Source organism: Biomphalaria glabrata, chromosome 13 (assembly GCF_947242115.1).
Source record: "Biomphalaria glabrata chromosome 13, xgBioGlab47.1, whole genome shotgun sequence".
NCBI classification, from domain to species: Eukaryota; Metazoa; Mollusca; class Gastropoda; family Planorbidae; genus Biomphalaria; species Biomphalaria glabrata.
The window spans coordinates 2,748,784-2,767,007 of record NC_074723.1 but is presented as its reverse complement, the minus strand read 5'-3'; the positions used below and the strand labels follow the sequence as shown (position 1 = coordinate 2,767,007).

The window sequence follows — 18,224 nt, the reverse complement described above, 5'->3', positions numbered from 1 at the left end:
ACGAATTAATTGTTCACAACCATAAACTTGTGACTTCTATAGAAACAGGATAGAGCTAACCTCTCTAATTCTCTCTCTCTTTCCTTGACTCTCTCTCTTTTCCCTCTCTCGTCTCTCTCTCTCTTTTCCCTCTCTCTTGTCTCTCTCTTTTCCCTCTCTCTTGTCTCTCTCTCTTTTCCCTCTCTCTTGTCTCTCTCTCTTTTCCCTCTCTCTTGTCTCTCTCTCTCTTTTCCCTCTCTCTTGTCTCTCTTTCTTTTCCCTCTCTCTTGTCTCTCTTTCTTTTCCCTCTCTCTTGTCTCTCTCTCTTTTCCCTCTCTCCCTTTCGCTTTTCCCCATTCTCTTTCTGTTTCTCTCTCTGTCTTTCCCTCTCTCTTTCCACTCTTTGTTTCTCTCTTTTCCCCATCTCTCTTTCTGTTTTCTCTTTCCACCTCTTTATCTCTCTTACTTACTTCCCCCCCCCCCAAATCTCTTTGTTTCTCACTCACTTCCCCCCCCCTCCCCACATCTTTCTGTTTCTCACTATTTTTTAGTCTCTCTTGTTTTCTCTGTCACTTTCTCTCTCTCTCTTTTTCTGTTCTCTTAAAAAAGAGAATTACCGGTATCCTGCTCCTCTGTAGGGGCAGCACTTACTCCGTCTTTGAGTTTGGAATTTCAGACTTAAAAAAAAGATTTGCAAATTTAAATTCCACCTAAGTCAACTCCTAATTATGGGTTGTCTTTCTTTGTTATTTGATCTTCCTTCTGGTTCATCAAGTGATCCACTTTCATCCTGTCTCCTTTGTACCTTGTATCACTTGAGTGTCTTACTTTGTTTCTCTCGCTGAGCATAATATCTGGCCTTCAATGTCCAACTGTTCGACCAAAATAGAAACGCCATTTAAATATTTAAGTCTCCTTTAAGCGATGTTGTTTGGGGGAAAGGTCATGGCCGCGTGCCGGAGAACAAGTCGAGATAAGAACTAGATCTGTGGTCAGGGCTTTTGATACGCAGAGTAATCCTCCCCCCCCCACCTCCCAATTTTGTGTGTGTTGGTATCCTTGTCTTCTTCCAAACGTCTAAGTTACTGCTGTAATATGTTTATATTATAACCCCCCATTGTAAATAGCTACTATGCCATTAGATCATTCTTATGTTCATTGTATTTGCCCATATTGTATTTATTCATTCTTATATAATACAGACGTTACTTCAAAAAAGAAGATTATTACGTCCTACGCGTCATGCATTTAGTCCTGCATATTAACCAATGACTTAAGTTTATGCCATTCTGTCATTCGTAAGTTCATTGTATTAACCCAGAATGTGTTAATTCATTTAGACATATCAAAGGAATTTATTGTATAAGCCCGTATAACGTTCGCTCGTTTTTTGTAAGCTTATGTCGAAGGACGGTTTAGGTACCTTATACAAGAACTTTTAGTTATTGAAAAAAAAAAAAAATTATACTTTTCGTCTTTATAAAAAAAAAAGAATGAAATTAAAATCTATTTTACTGCAAATAATGATTATATCAGTAAAAAAAGGGCAGCAAAGATTACGATTACTGAGAAAATTGTCCTCGTTTAATGTTAGCGAAAAGGCCCTGGCTATGTTTTATCACGCTCACATTTCAATATCAGTAAAAAAAAATTACGATTGCTAAGAAAACTGTCCTCCTTTTAAGTTAGCGAAAAGGCCTTGGCTATGTTATATCACGCTCACATCTGCAATACTTTAAGTTTTAATATCACTGCCTGGTACGGCAATCTGAACATTAAAAATAAAAATAAACGTCATAGAATCATAAATGTTGCTGGTAACTTAGACTTACTTAGACTTAGGTCTTCCCGCACCGTTCGGAGTATTAGGCGGCAAGCTGTCTTCATAAAGATTTGTTATTGGCAATGTCTGAAGCCTCCTCCCACTGTTCTGATGTCCTCCATGAAGGTGTGTCGCCAAGTTATACGAGGACGTCCCTGTTTGCGCTTTCCTCATATTGGCCTCCATGTCATCGCAACCCTAGGTATGCGTAACTCATTTTGTCGTAGAACATGTCCCGCGAACCTCATGCGACGCTCTGTCACAACCTCACTAAGTGTTCGACTCCCCTGGATTTGAGACCCGATCTGTATAACTGACTCCCAAAATCCGTCTCAGCCATTTTTGTTGAGCCACATTTAGCCTTTTCTCATTTGACAAATGACTTCCATGTCTCACATGCATATGTTGCAGTTGGAATGACGATTGTGTTGAGAATGAGTATTTTTGTCTCGAGTCCAATGGCTTGGCTCGTCCTAATAGGCTGCAGCCTTTGGAAAATGCTCCCTGCCTTTCCTATTCGGTACTCTACATCATGGTAGGCACTCCCATCATTTGTTATGATGCTTCCAAGGTACGTGAACTTATGCAGCTCTTCAAGCTTTGACTCGCCAAGTCTGACGGGGAAACTCTTTACCTTATATCCCACTCGCATAATTTTAGTCTTATCCAAGTTTATGCGGAGGCCAATTTTGGTTGCCTCTCTGTCTAGGCTCTCCGTCATTTCTTGTATGCCTTTATTGGTAGCCCCGAGTAGTTGCTGGTAAAGTCATTGGCAAAAAAAAAATGCATTTGGGCAGCTGTTTGAGACAAACATCCATAAAAAAGCTAAAAAGATTCTAGAAATAAAGAATCACCCTTTGGGTCAGGATTTTGTGATTTTACCATCACAAAAGAGATACAGGACACCGATAGCAAAGACAAACAGACATAAACACTCTTTTGTTCCCTAGGCAATCAAATAATTAAATAGAAACTTTTGATATAGACTTTTCACATGTATATTATGAATGAGTCTGGTGTGAATGTATTTTTTCTAGTTACAATGTTTTGTTTGGTGTAATTCACAAATTGTAAAACAAATTTCCTTACGGACAATAAAGATTATTATAATTATTATTATTATTATTCCTTCTTTTCGTTAAAAAACCATCAACATTTAAGATGTAAGATTATATTTTTGGACTTTAAAAAATCGCCTAATGTTTCAAAGGAATTCTTAAATAAGAAATTATTCTTTTTATAAAGACAAGCGTCAATTCTAGTATCTAATATTAAGCAAGCAAATTGTAAAAAATACTTTAAAGAAGAAAAAGATTATCACAAGAAAGAACACCACATTTCCATACATTGATATTGATTACTGTAGTGTTTATGTCCTTTTTCGATATCAAACAATATAATTAATTACAAATAATAATTTTATTAATAGGTTAATTTTTTAAACTGATTTCGTTTTGTTTGGTGCTGTGAATAATTGTCTAAAGTTTCAACTTGATCGGAGAATTTGAAGTCGGAGATATGAGGTGAACACAATTGTAGCAGACACGCAAGCAGATTGAGTGACCCGATAAAAGCTTTTAAAAACCAACAACACAAATCTTGCCTCTTTATGGAGTGGGCTACACTGAGAAACACAAGCCTAGCACTTTATGGAGTGGGCTACACTGAGAAACACAAGCCTAGCACTTTATGGAGTGGGCTACACTGAGAAACACAAGCCTAGCACTTTATGGAGTGGGCTACACTGAGAAACACAAACCTAGCCTCTTTATGAAGTGGGCTACACTGAGAAACACAAGCCTAGCCTTTTTATGGAGTGGGCTACACTGAGAAACACAAGCCTAGCACTTTATGGAGTGGGCTACACTGAGAAACACAAGCCTAGCCTCTTTATGGAGTGGGCTACACTGAGAAACACAAGCCTAGCCTCTTTATGGAGTGGGCTACACTGAGAAACACAAGCCTATCACTTAATGGAGTGGGCTACACTGAGAAACACAAGCCTAGCACTTTATGGAGTGGGCTACACTGAAAAACACAAGCCTAGCACTTTATGGAGTGGGCTACACTGAGAAACACAAGCCTAGCACTTTATGGAGTGGGCTACACTGAGAAACACAAGCCTAGCACTTTATGGAGTGGGCTACACTGAGAAACACAAGCCTAGCACATTATGGAGTAGGCTACACTGAGAAACAGAAGCCTATCACTTTATGGAGTGGGCTACACTGAGAAACAGGAGCCTAGCACTTTATGGAGTGGGCTACACTGAGAAACTGGAGCCTATCACTTTATGGAGTGGGCTACACTGAGAAACAGGAGCCTAGCACTTTATGGAGTGGGCTACACTGAGAAACAGAATTCTAACACTTTATGGAGTGGGCTACACTGAGAAACAGGAGCCTAGCACATTGTGGAGTGGGCTACACTGAGAAACACAAGCCTAGCACTTTATGGAGTGGGCTACACTGAGAAACAGAAGCCTATCACTTTATGGAGTGGGCTACACTGAGAAACAGAAGCCTAGCACTTTATGGAGTGGTCTACACTGAGAAACAGAAGTCTAACACTTTATGGAGTGGGCTACACTAAGAAACAGGAGCCTAGCACTTTATGGAGTTCGCTACAGTGAGAAACAGAAGCCTAGCACTTTATCAAGTGGGCTACACTGAGAAACACAAGTCTATCACTTTATCAAGTGGGCTACACTGAGAAACACAAGTCTAGCACTTTATGGAGTGGGCTACACTGAGAAACTGGAGCCTAGCACTTTATGGAGTAGGCTACACTGAGAAACTGGAGCCTAGCACTTTATGGAGTAGGCTACACTGAGAAACTGGAGCCTAGCACTTTATGGAGTGGGCTACACTGAGAAACACAAGCCTAGCACTTTATGGAGTGGGCTACACTGAGAAACACAAGCCTAGCACATTATGGAGTAGGCTACACTGAGAAACAGAAGCCTATCACTTTATGGAGTGGGCTACACTGAGAAACAGGAGCCTAGCACTTTATGGAGTGGGCTACACTGAGAAACTGGAGCCTATCACTTTATGGAGTGGGCTACACTGAGAAACAGGAGCCTAGCACTTTATGGAGTGGGCTACACTGAGAAACAGAAGTCTAACACTTTATGGAGTGGGCTACACTGAGAAACAGGAGCCTAGCACATTGTGGAGTGGGCTACACTGAGAAACACAAGCCTAGCACTTTATGGAGTGGGCTACACTGAGAAACAGAAGCCTATCACTTTATGGAGTGGGCTACACTGAGAAACAGAAGCCTAGCACTTTATGGAGTGGTCTACACTGAGAAACAGAAGTCTAACACTTTATGGAGTGGGCTACACTAAGAAACAGGAGCCTAGCACTTTATGGAGTTCGCTACAGTGAGAAACAGAAGCCTAGCACTTTATCAAGTGGGCTACACTGAGAAACACAAGTCTATCACTTTATCAAGTGGGCTACACTGAGAAACACAAGTCTAGCACTTTATGGAGTGGGCTACACTGAGAAACTGGAGCCTAGCACTTTATGGAGTAGGCTACACTGAGAAACTGGAGCCTAGCACTTTATGGAGTAGGCTACACTGAGAAACTGGAGCCTAGCACTTTATGGAGCTGGCTACACTGAGAAACACAAGCCTAGCACTTTATGGAGTGGGCTACACTGAGAAACTGGAGCCTAGCACTTTATGGAGTGGGCTACACTGAGAAACTGGAGCCTAGCACTTTATGGAGTAGGCTACACTAAGAAACTGGAGCCTAGCACTTTATGGAGTGGGCTACACTGAGAAACACACGCCTAGCACTTTATGGAGTGGGCTACACTGAGAAACACAAGCCTAGCACTTTATGGAGTGGGCTACACTGAGAAACACAAACCTAGCCTCTTTATGAAGTGGGCTACACTGAGAAACACAAGCCTAGCCTTTTTATGGAGTGGGCTACACTGAGAAACACAAGCCTAGCACTTTATGGAGTGGGCTACACTGAGAAACACAAGCCTAGCCTCTTTATGGAGTGGGCTACACTGAGAAACACAAGCCTAGCCTCTTTATGGAGTGGGCTACACTGAGAAACACAAGCCTATCACTTAATGGAGTGGGCTACACTGAGAAACACAAGCCTAGCACTTTATGGAGTGGGCTACACTGAAAAACACAAGCCTAGCACTTTATGGAGTGGGCTACACTGAGAAACACAAGCCTAGCACTTTATGGAGTGGGCTACACTGAGAAACACAAGCCTAGCACTTTATGGAGTGGGCTACACTGAGAAACACAAGCCTAGCACATTATGGAGTAGGCTACACTGAGAAACAGAAGCCTATCACTTTATGGAGTGGGCTACACTGAGAAACTGGAGCCTATCACTTTATGGAGTGGGCTACACTGAGAAACAGGAGCCTAGCACTTTATGGAGTGGGCTACACTGAGAAACAGAAGTCTAACACTTTATGGAGTGGGCTACACTGAGAAACAGGAGCCTAGCACATTGTGGAGTGGGCTACACTGAGAAACACAAGCCTAGCACTTTATGGAGTGGGCTACACTGAGAAACAGAAGCCTATCACTTTATGGAGTGGGCTACACTGAGAAACAGAAGCCTAGCACTTTATGGAGTGGTCTACACTGAGAAACAGAAGTCTAACACTTTATGGAGTGGGCTACACTAAGAAACAGGAGCCTAGCACTTTATGGAGTTCGCTACAGTGAGAAACAGAAGCCTAGCACTTTATCAAGTGGGCTACACTGAGAAACACAAGTCTATCACTTTATCAAATGGGCTACACTGAGAAACACAAGTCTAGCACTTTATGGAGTGGGCTACACTGAGAAACTGGAGCCTAGCACTTTATGGAGTAGGCTACACTGAGAAACTGGAGCCTAGCACTTTATGGAGTAGGCTACACTGAGAAACTGGAGCCTAGCACTTTATGGAGTGGGCTACACTGAGAAACACAAGCCTAGCACTTTATGGAGTGGGCTACACTGAGAAACTGGAGCCTAGCACTTTATGGAGTGGGCTACACTGAGAAACTGGAGCCTAGCACTTTATGGAGTAGGCTACACTAAGAAACTGGAGCCTAGCACTTTATGGAGTGGGCTACACTGAGAAACACACGCCTAGCACTTTATGGAGTGGGCTACACTGAGAAACACAAGCCTAGCACTTTATGGAGTGTGCTACACTGAGAAAGTTTTGTTGCTTGAATATGACTTGAAGCGAGACCATTACGTTACATAAGCCCTCAACACAGACCTGCAACGTCACAACCTATAGGCATTTTAGGCCGCGAAGTACAGACCTGTGACGTGGGAACCAGGTATTGGTCTAAACTGCCCACAGGTTGTGACGTTGCTGGTCAGTGTTAATGCCTTCTGTAACGATTGGTCAAGCCTGAAGTCTCTTTTTGTTTTTTTTTTCGGATGTTTTTTTTTTTGCAAAAATAAAGATTATTACGACCTTGCCCAAACGTCCAACAGGACGACCGGGGGGGGGGGGGTGAGCAGGGATAATTCGATAGTAAGGATGGCATACCACAGACCAGGTAGATAGGTTAGAGGGCATGATTTTCTTTGATGAAGTGTTTTGCTCTTAAGAAAATTTCATTTGAAACAATTTGTTTTTGTTTGTTTGGAGATTAGAGCAATCATCTAGATCACTTCAGTGCTTGTTGTCACAATGTAGCCAAATGTAAATATCTTGAGTTTAAACGTAGTGTTCTTGTTTCTTTTTGCGCGACAAAAAGGTGGTTTATTACCTTTAACAACAAAAAAATATTTACATTCTCCTGTTATAGCTAAATCTAGGTTTATACAACTAGATCTATGTTTTTTTCATGACCCAATGTACGAAATGATTCCCAGGGTCAGGGTCTAAAACCCTAGACACACCAAAATGATTTACTACGGACTCACCTGGTGGCTAGTTTTACTGGCCGATGAGTCCCGCCGTAGCTGTTCCATGGACTGCGTGGGGTTACGCAGGGCCACGCTGCAGGATCTAAACTTTGGCCTATTAGCTAAGGCCTGCTCCATTCTTGCTCTTTTAATGTAGTTTCTGGGAGCAAAAGCAATTATATAGTTATCTATCTATCTATCTATCTATCTATCTATCTATCTATCTATCTATCTATCTATCTATCTATCTATCTATCTATTTATCTATCTATCTATCTATCTATCTATCTATCTATCTGTCTATCTACTTATCTACTTATCTATCTGTCTATCAGTCTGTCTATCTATCTATCTATCTATCTATCTATCTATCTATCTATCTATTTATCTATCTATCTATCTATCTATCTATCTGTCTGTCTGTCTGTCTGTCTGTCTGTCTATCTGTCTATCTATCTGTCTATCTATCTATCTATCTATCTATCTATCTATCTACCTATCTTCCTATTATTTATGTATCTGTTTGTCTGTTTGTTTGTCTGTCTGTTTTGTCTATGTATCCATCCCTCCATGCGGGAGCAAAGAAAGCAATAATATCCCCACGAAATCAATTTTGTTATCTCGTAAAACATGCTACGTTAATGAATACATTATTTTAGCGTTTAGTTTATTTTGAACTCAGACTTTGCTGGTACACTTCTCTACATAACTTACCTGACTCTGAGAAAGGCTGCGACAAGGAAGAACATTCCAATAATGGCTGAGCAGGTCGATATGACCACGATCTGGGTTCGACTTAGACCTGGAACAGTGGAAACAAGAGACTTACATTTCACGTAATCACCTGGAAAGTTTATTGCACATAGCAGACACAAAAGGGATAGATACATAAACCCCTCCACTCAAACAGACACAAAGACACACACACTAAGAGACACACTCACAGACACACACGTCTCCACGCTGGCAGAAGAAAAGCGTCAGAGACAAGAAAGCAAGGCACTAGCCCCAGGTGGAATAACCTGGCCAGTGTGCGGCCGAACATTCCGGGCTGACATAGGTCTCAGCAGCCACACACGTCTCCACGCTGGCAGAAGAAAAGCGTCAGAGACAAAAAAGCAAGACACTAGCTCCAGCTGGAATAAACTGGCCAGTGTGCAGCCGAACATTCCGGGCTGACATAGGTCTCAGCAGCCACACACGTCTCCACGCTGGCAGAAGAAAAGCGTCAGAGACAAAAAAGCAAGACACTAGCTCCAGCTGGAATAACCTGGCCAGTGTGCGGCCGAACATTCCGGGCTGACATAGGTCTCAGCAGCCGCACGAGGAGACACAGTGCAAAGTCCTCATACCTCTGGATGACGAAAGTGGTAATCATCGAACCACAATGAACGAACTAACTAACTAACTAACGAACTAACGAACTAACTAACTATATATATATATATATACATTAATACACAAACTAATGCTTCATATGACGAGTCTTTTTGTTAGTGCACACGTCTTCGGGGCACCTTGTTACGATGTACTTATGTAAATAAAATTTAAAACAATAAAGGCTCCCCTTTCAGACCTTGCAATCTACAGGGCAGATAATGTGAAGCTCATTTTAGTCTATTACCAACGGTTAACGACGGTTATCGTCTGGCCAGTACAACGACCACTAGCCTGCACTTGCCCAACGTATGTCAGGTGCCCAGGGTGGATTAAGGGGCGTCCTAAAAAAACGAGAAGTTTAGAATCTCAGTTTTGACCAGTATTCGGAATCAAGACCCCCTCCGGTTCGGAAGTGAGGTGCGTTACACATTGACTATCACACTTCAATAATCTGTTGTATGCTGTCATGTAGCATGAAGCAGCTGTTACATTAAGTTTAATTTTAGTTTTCTGCAAGTGTCTACAGGCCAAGGTCGTGGTTGATTTTCGACGGGCTCTTGGAACACGCATGCTTTCTTGCAACAGAAGGGGGAAAGTTAATTCCATTAAGGAGCGAGATTATTAGGTTGTTTCCAAATATAGTTTGAGGTTGATTAACCCTTAAAGTGCTGAGCTGTTTTACAATGAGTGCATACAAAATGGAATTACAATTATGATGTTTAGAGGTAAAACTACCACACGCGTTTTAAGGGTTAATACAAAGTTTTTGAAAGGACGAGGTGTAGTTAACTCTATTCCTTCAGGCTCATGAAGACAGTTAACTTGTTTAATTTCATTGTAGTGTACAGTGTGTGTTTTTTTGTTAGAGCGTTTCCTAGTTCCAGAATTAAAGCTTTGTATTTTTGTTCAAAGATCTTCGTTCAGTGGCGTAGCTAGGGTGGGGGAGAAGGGGGAGAACTGCAAAATCCCCCCCGGGCCCCCACTTCAGGGGTGTCCCCAAATGAGTGGGTTTTTTTTTACATTAAATATTAAATATTGCGCAAATTGCAGGGGCCCACAAAGAGTTCAAGCCCCCCGGGCACCCAAATGATGGAAAATTCCTAGATACGCCTCTGTCTTTGTTGTTTTTAATTAATAGTTGCATTTGAATCACACGCATAACGATATTATTTGAGTGTTCAGTAATAGTTTAAAATAGAAATCTTCACTAAATTAAAACATAAGAAACGCCTTGTCTGATCAACACAATCTCATCGTAACATCAAGACATTTTCACATCTAGAACTCAAACACAATTGATCGTTACATGTGCTTTGTGTAAAAACATATGGAAGTAGTATTAGCAATGATATTTAAAAGTGCGTGAAATACAAATTCATCTCATGGACTCTAACATGTCTCCCACATAAACCAGTGTATGTGTATGATGCTAAATACATGAATGATTTAAAAAATACGGACACACATAAACCAGTGTATGTGTATGATGCGAAATACATGAATGATTAAAAAAATACGGACACACATAAACCAGTGTATGTGTATGATGCGAAATACATGAATGGTTTTTAAAAAATACGGACACACATAAACCAGTGTATGTGTATGATGCGAAATACATGAATGATTTTTTAAAAATACGGACACACATAAACCAGTGTATGTGTATGATGCGAAATACATGAATGATTTTTTAAAAATACGGACACACATAAACCAGTGTATGTGTATGATACGAAATACATGAATGATTTAAAAAATACGGACACACATAAACCAGTGTATGAGTATGATGCGAAATACATGAATGATTTTTAAAAAAAACGGACACACATAAACCAGTGTATGTGTATGATGCTAAATACATGAATGATTTAAAAAAAAACGGACACACATAAACCAGTGTATGTGTATGATGCGAAATACATGAATGATTTTTTAAAAAAACGGACACACATAAACCAGTGTATGTGTATGATGCGAAATACATGAATGATTTTTAAAAATACGGACACACATAAACCGGTGTATGTGTATGATGCGAAATACATGAATGATTTAAAAAATACGGACACACATAAACCAGTGTATGTGTATGATGTGAAATACATGAATGATTTAAAAAATACGGACACACATAAACCAGTGTATGTGTATGATGCGAAATACATGAATGATTTTAAATAATAGGGACACACATAAACCAGTGTATGTGTATGATGCGAAATACATGAATGATTTAAAAAAAAACGGACACACATAAACCAGTGTATGTGTATGATGCTAAATACATGAATGATTTAAAAAAAAAACGGACACACATAAACCAGTGTATGTGTATGATGCGAAATACATGAATGATTTTTTTAAAAAACGGACACACATAAACCAGTGTATGTGTATGATGCGAAATACATGAATGATTTTTAAAAATACGGACACACATAAACCGGTGTATGTGTATGATGCGAAATACATGAATGATTTAAAAAATACGGACACACATAAACCAGTGTATGTGTATGATGTGAAATACATGAATGATTTAAAAAATACGGACACACATAAACCAGTGTATGTGTATGATGCGAAATACATGAATGATTTTAAATAATAGGGACACACATAAACCAGTGTATGTGTATGATGCGAAATACATGAATGATTTAAAAAAAAACGGACACACATAAACCAGTGTATGTGTATGATGTGAAATACATGAATGATTTAAAAAATACGGACACACATAAACCAGTGTATGTGTATGATGTGAAATACATGAATGATTTAAAAAATACGGACACACATAAACCAGTGTATGTGTATGATGTGAAATACATGAATGATTTTAAATAATAGGGACACACATAAACCAGTGTATGTGTATGATGCGAAATACATGAATGATTTTAAATAATAGGGACACACATAAACCAGTGTATGAGTATGATGCGAAATACATGAATGCTTTAAAAAAATACGGACACACATAAAATAGTGTATGTGTATGATGCGAAATACATGAATGTTTTAAAAAATACGGACACACATTTCACTCACTTTTTAGTAAAACACACGAAAATATTTACAAAAAATAAAGAAAATTACAAAAGCATAAAAGAATTTACTGCACTAATAAGACTTCTTGAGTCACCATGAGTTGTCACCCTTTTCAGGTTTCGTACTAAAAATAAACACGACGCTCTAATTTCTGCCAGACACAAAGATGTTTCAAGCGAACAAATGGACTGACCTCTGACCTCAGTTAGTTTATGTTGTTTTAACAATGTTTCTACGTTTCACACATACAGATGGAAAGAAAGTCAAGAAAATGAAACGAAGATGTTGAAAATGATGGCCTATTGAACCTTTTAAACCTCGATAACTCGCTTTAAGTGCCACTTTTTGAAAGCCATTTAGACACAAAATTAGGTCACTCTTAAGAGATCTATTTTGTCTCTTTCCAGTCTAGACTTGAAACCGCCTCTTCCAACCCTCTTAGACCCTACTCTCGCCTACATTTTTTGGTGAGATATGGAGTGCATTGCATTGGATGAACAAACAGCTGAAGATGCAGAACACCTTAAGTTACAAATATAAAAGTGGTGACAGGGGCTTTGAATAATTGCTTGAGAAGGTCGAATTGAAAAGAATAAGCTTTCTGTAGACTTTACGACGTAGCTAACATTTTAAATAAGTTGAAATGCTATAGGTAAACGTATCTTTTTGTTTTTACAAAGCTTATATCAACTCCCTCACTCTGGTACAACTATTTTGTACACGTGATATCTCCCACTTCCCTCTCTCAGATCAAGTTGTAACTCTACACAATTATTTATTGTACCTAACAGAACCTGAATCGATACAAAATAATGTAACTAAATTCTCAAATCATATTCTAACTTCTTAATTTTGTTGTGCATTAGTAGGAACCCCTGAACTCCTAGCAGCGTAGGCAGGAAATGATGTTGAGTCAGAAGTTTTGTCTTTAGGATTCTGTTGAGCGCATTGACGACATGGGGCCATCAATTTACCAGTAACTGTCAAGAAATTTTTAAAGTTCAAATTGATGTTCTTGGAAATGTTCGTATTCGTTTGAACTCAACGTCTTCTTCCATCTTGTCTGGGTTATCCTAATTGCGTCTTTGTAACAAAAATAAACAAATTTAAATAGGTCTGAATAAACTAGGAAAGCCAACGACTTGGAGGATGTCGGTGCGTAGATTATGGTATTAGCACCAATGTGTATTAAGTGCACATTTTTTGAACGCACTTTCTTTGTTGCCTTGCTTGTAAGTTTATGGAGTGGTTTTGTTACGCTGGTGTAACGTTTGTTGAGATTCTTCTGTGTTCCCCTGTTTAGGTTGAGTATCTAAGGCATGACTGCATTTCGCAGTTGTTTTTGATGTCATAGTATACTAGACCTTTTTAGTTTGTCTTTATTTATGTCTTCTACAGGGAGTTAGTTTGGGATTGGAAGTCTACGCTGGTGACTAGAGATAGCAGTGTGTTGTGTTGTGGTTTCGAACATTAATGTGTACGTTGTGGGACAGCAAGGTGTAGAATTATTATTTAATTAATAGATCCACAATATTAGAATGTTCATCATAACTTAAATTTATATCATTAAACATTTACATTGTCAACAGTGAGTCACTTATTTATTGCAAGCACGAAGGTGCCTGGTTGAATGTCAGGGGCACGGGCAAACGAGCTAAGGTCTTAACACAACCCTGACAGAGGAGTTTGTGATTAGCATGCATGACTAGATTGACACATGAACACATGTAGGACATTATGTTCTACACTATTGAATCTACGGTTGTAACTTATAGTTCATATTATCGTTCTTGCAGAATAAATTCGTTGCTTTGCACATATTTAAATGCAATTCTTTTTTACTTTTTTTTAAATCCAAGCTTTTTGAATTTATACATTTTCATATACATCTGGAAATGTTTTGTGTAAATATTTTTAAACAAAGAGTTTTTACAAAGAAATATGAGTTTATATTAAAATCTCATTTTCATAATAAAACTCATGTGAAATGGTGACGAAATGTGAGTGATCTCTAAAGATCAAATTTGATTTTGTTAACAGTTGTCACGGGATGATTTCACTTGTTAACTAATGCGTAATTATCTTCTTTTTTGAAGCAGCATCTGTAATACATAAGTATATCCAAAAATCTGTACAGACAATCCTGGGTCTTTTTCCCTGCTACTCAAAAAAAAAGCTGTCTCAACCATGTCTCAATCTGTGTCTCAGCAGTGTCTCATTGTGTCTCAGCCGTGTCTCATTCTGTATCTCAACAGTGTCTCATTCTGTGTCTCAGCCGTGTCTCATTCTGTGTCTCAGCAGTGTCTCATTCTGTGTGTCAGCAGTGTCTCAATGTGTCTCAGCCGTGTCTCATTCTATGTCTAAACAGTGTCTCATTCTGTGTCTCAGCCGTGTCTCATACTGTGTTTCAGCAGTGTCTCATTCTGTGTCTCATTCTGTGTCTCAGCCGTGTCTCATTCTGTGTCTCAGCAGTGTCTCATTCTGTGTCTCAGCAGTGTCTCATTCTGTGTCTCACTTTGGCTCAGCCGTGTCTCATTCAGTGTTACAGCCGTGTTTCAGCCGTGTCTTATTCTGTGTCTCAACGATGTCTTATTCTGTGTCTCAACCGTGTCTCATTCTGTGTCTCAGCTGTGTCTCAGCCGTGATTACGCTTTACTATATTAGCCTCCGATCCAATTCCGTTCATAATATTACTGCGGGTGGTCCAGCTCGTATGTACGTTGAAGAGTGCTTCTATGACTTCAGTGTCATCGTTTTTTTTTTCTTTGGCATTTAGTTTCAAAATGTTATTTCAATATTCTGTAATGACATCAAAAGTTACGAGTTCATTAGTAGATCTAGATTTGTGTACTTTGTTTTGGAGTCGGTAATACAGTTTAAAAATAGATATTTATGTATCATTTTGTATTGTCAAAGGTCGCGAAGTGGGCGACTTCTGTCAATCAAGACTAGAACCGAGCGGTACAAAAACTCGTTCGTTCCTCACTCGGTCAAACTATATCAACGCCACTCGTTGATCAGAAAACATCAAAAGGACCAAGATACCTGTGTGTAGTCGCTGAATGAACTCTTTATGTTGTCTGTTCTATTTATGTGTATGTTTCTGTTGTGTTGTCTTTATATGAGAAAAGAGTCCTTGTAATCACAGCAAATTTCCATAAGGATCAATAAAGCAGTCTTAGCTGGACTTTACAAAAAAATCTTTCCGACTCTAAGTAAATATTAATTTTGTGTTCTTTTTAAAGCTTATCTGAAATATGATTTATTTTTCATAATAATGAAATCAACTAATTGATCAAACTTGGCTTTTCTTTTAAGTATCGATGAATGAATGTTTGGGTGTACGTATATTGGTTAGAAGCAGAGGAGACTTCTATTTCTGTCTGAGATTCCCTGAAAAAAACTTTAAAAAGTTGGATTGGAATAAAGATAAGTATATTAAAGTTTATGATAGAGTTCAAACACATCTGTATTTCCTTACATATTTCTAAAGAAAAAACATTAAAAAAAAAAAGCATTAAAAATACTTTTTTAAAAAGACAATACCTCCTTTATGCTTCGTATACAGCAATTATGTTCTCTCCATTACTAATCAATATTAGATTAAAATGATAATGCAACATTTTTCCCCCGAGAAAGAAGCCTGGTTAAGTGAATGTATATATCTAGCAGACTTAAATCACACGCACAACATGACCATATTTGAATGAGCTTCATGAACAGAAATGTCTAAGGAAAATCGGACAAATCTTGGAAGACAACAGCCACCCGCTCCATCAGAACTACGTCAAGTCTTGGCGAAGTGGGCAACTTCTGTCAATCAAGACAAGAACAGAGCGGTAGAAAACCTCGTTCGTACCTTACTCGGTCAGACTATATCAACGCCTACCCCCCCCCCGGTTACGCCCATGTTACATTTCTTATTGAATTTATTATTGAATTCGTGTTATATGTTGTGTAAATACATGAAGTGTATTGCGCTTTCTCTTGTTTTATCCTTTCAACTTAGAAGATGAAATGATTCTATTTCACTAGTACTAGCATCTTCGGAATACAATTCGATATAGGGTAATCAGATGTAACTTCTGGATATGCAAAATCGTCTTTACCAACCAAAACATTTACTCGAATTAAACCTTCTCACTTTACAGGGATATCATTCTTACATAATACACTGTAAGATTGTATTTTTTCTTAAAATCGGTTATCATAAGTTACTTCAGTGACGTCTCAACCTACATCTACCTTAGGGCCTTGAACCTTTATGTCATATTTGTCAACGGCCGCGTAACTACGAAAACACAATTGTGGAGTCTAATTATAAACACTGATCAGAAGTTTGGGGAAGCCGGACGAGAGGCTAAGTACGCTTTAACTAGGATTGCCTTCGCTACCTATGAAGGGGGCTCGAGGTACGACACCCGACTGGAGCAGAGTTGTGTTTACTGAGCGCCTAATGGCAGCACGGAAAACTTTCTCCCAGAACTCCACAAATGGACCATAGCGCTCAGAGCATGCAATAGCATTAAAGTAGCGCTATATTATTATTATTATATTATATTATTATTATTACTATTATTATTATAATTATAAAAGAACGAGTATTCATTCTCTGGCGAAGCCAGTGTCGAGTTTCGTTATTATTATTATTATTATAACACCGACTCAATGGCAGGATATTGCCCGCGGGCCGTGGTTTTGGCACCCATAAGATATTGTAGTCTTGAAAATTTACACAATGTTCCTTACCGTTGCGTGTGTCATCATCGTCATTATACGTGTTCCTGGGATCTACGGAGGCAGCCTTGTCTCCTGTAGCACCAGCTACATTCTGATTCAGACTTCCTATACCACTGCTACCTCCTCCACTGTTAGAAACTCCACCAGGGCCTGACCTCGTTGTATCGCTGAGTAACTCGATCATAGGGTCTATCAAGCACACAGATTGTGTCCTTGCGCTCCTGTTCTGCGGACTACTTTCTTTGGAGACGTTTCCCTCGGAGAGAGCCACTTTTTCGATGATGATATCAACGTCGAAAAATCCGACCAAGTTCCCGGATGGCGGGCTCGAGCGTTCCGAGTTCCTGCGAACGATTTTGGAAACGCGATAGCAGGAGTGCTTTGAGCCATCCAGCACGCGCAGCTGTTCCAGGGTGGTGATTAGGTTAGAGATGAGTTGGGATTTCTCGGAAGAATCTGTAGGGGGAGGGTGTGAAACAACGGGAATGTCGCTGCTGGAAGTGGAAGCTGAGTTGGAAGAACTATTCCCTGAAGAGCTAACTAAAGTGAAGTCGGAAACGTTCGTGGAATGAGAAGTCGTGCTCGAAGATGTCTTAGACGGAAGTGACCTTTCAAGTCGGTTATTTTTGTGTTGACCATGGTGGTCCAAGACAGATCGAGCGTCGCAGCAAGTTGAAATCAGGATGATAGATATCAGGAACAAGGCCAGCGTTTTTCTCGAGAGGCTGGGCAAAAATCTCCAAACGGGGGTTTCAGCAGCAACCACGGACTGACGTGGAGAGGCGCTCGGGGAGACGGTGAAGAGACTTTGAGAGAAGACACTTGTGATACTGCGGTCCTGTTCGTGCTGCTGATAGACATCGTTGTGCTTGTGCTGTAGAGAATGGTAAAAATGGTTATGATGGTAGTGGCTGTCGAGAGTGATGGGGTTGAAGTGTTTCTCTTCTTCCACCATCCTATTCAATTACTTGATGGGTACCATCGTCCTTTTTATCTAAAGAGAAAAAGAAACACAAAGAAATGTTTAGAATTCCGATGGTCTATAGATCTAGTATCATAATGTAAAACCACGTTTTTTTTTTGTTGGACTTTGCTTTGTTTTGTAATATGTAAAATATATATGAGAAACATATTTGAAAAAAAAAAACGTTTAAAAGCCAGATTAGGCACCAGGTCTGGAGCCAAATTAGGGGCCAGCTTAACTAGCATTGAACTGCAGACCTGGCGAAAAGTTGCTTGCAAAACGAGAAATCTAGAGATAATAAAGACCGATTGAAACAATTGAAATCAAAAGGAAGGTTCCTGTAGAAGATGTAGAGTAGACGGTTAAAAAGGAACT

At 39.5% G+C, this 18,224-nt stretch overlaps 1 protein-coding gene across 1 annotated transcript in view; it reads right to left on the bottom strand.

The window, feature by feature from the left end:
• LOC129922539 (serine-rich adhesin for platelets-like) overlaps positions 1-17,870 on the bottom strand; it is a 36,806-nt gene extending 18,936 nt beyond the window's left edge. Inside the window, exons 1-3 of the mRNA XM_056009169.1 lie at positions 16,895-17,870; positions 8,420-8,507; positions 7,724-7,865 (exon numbers count right to left, since the gene is read on the bottom strand). Of these exons, the coding sequence (XP_055865144.1) occupies positions 7,724-7,865; positions 8,420-8,507; positions 16,895-17,840 (1,176 nt within the window). The 5' untranslated portion in view covers positions 17,841-17,870. The remainder of the gene's footprint in view (positions 1-7,723; positions 7,866-8,419; positions 8,508-16,894) is intronic.
• Between the last annotated feature and the right edge of the window lie 354 nt (positions 17,871-18,224).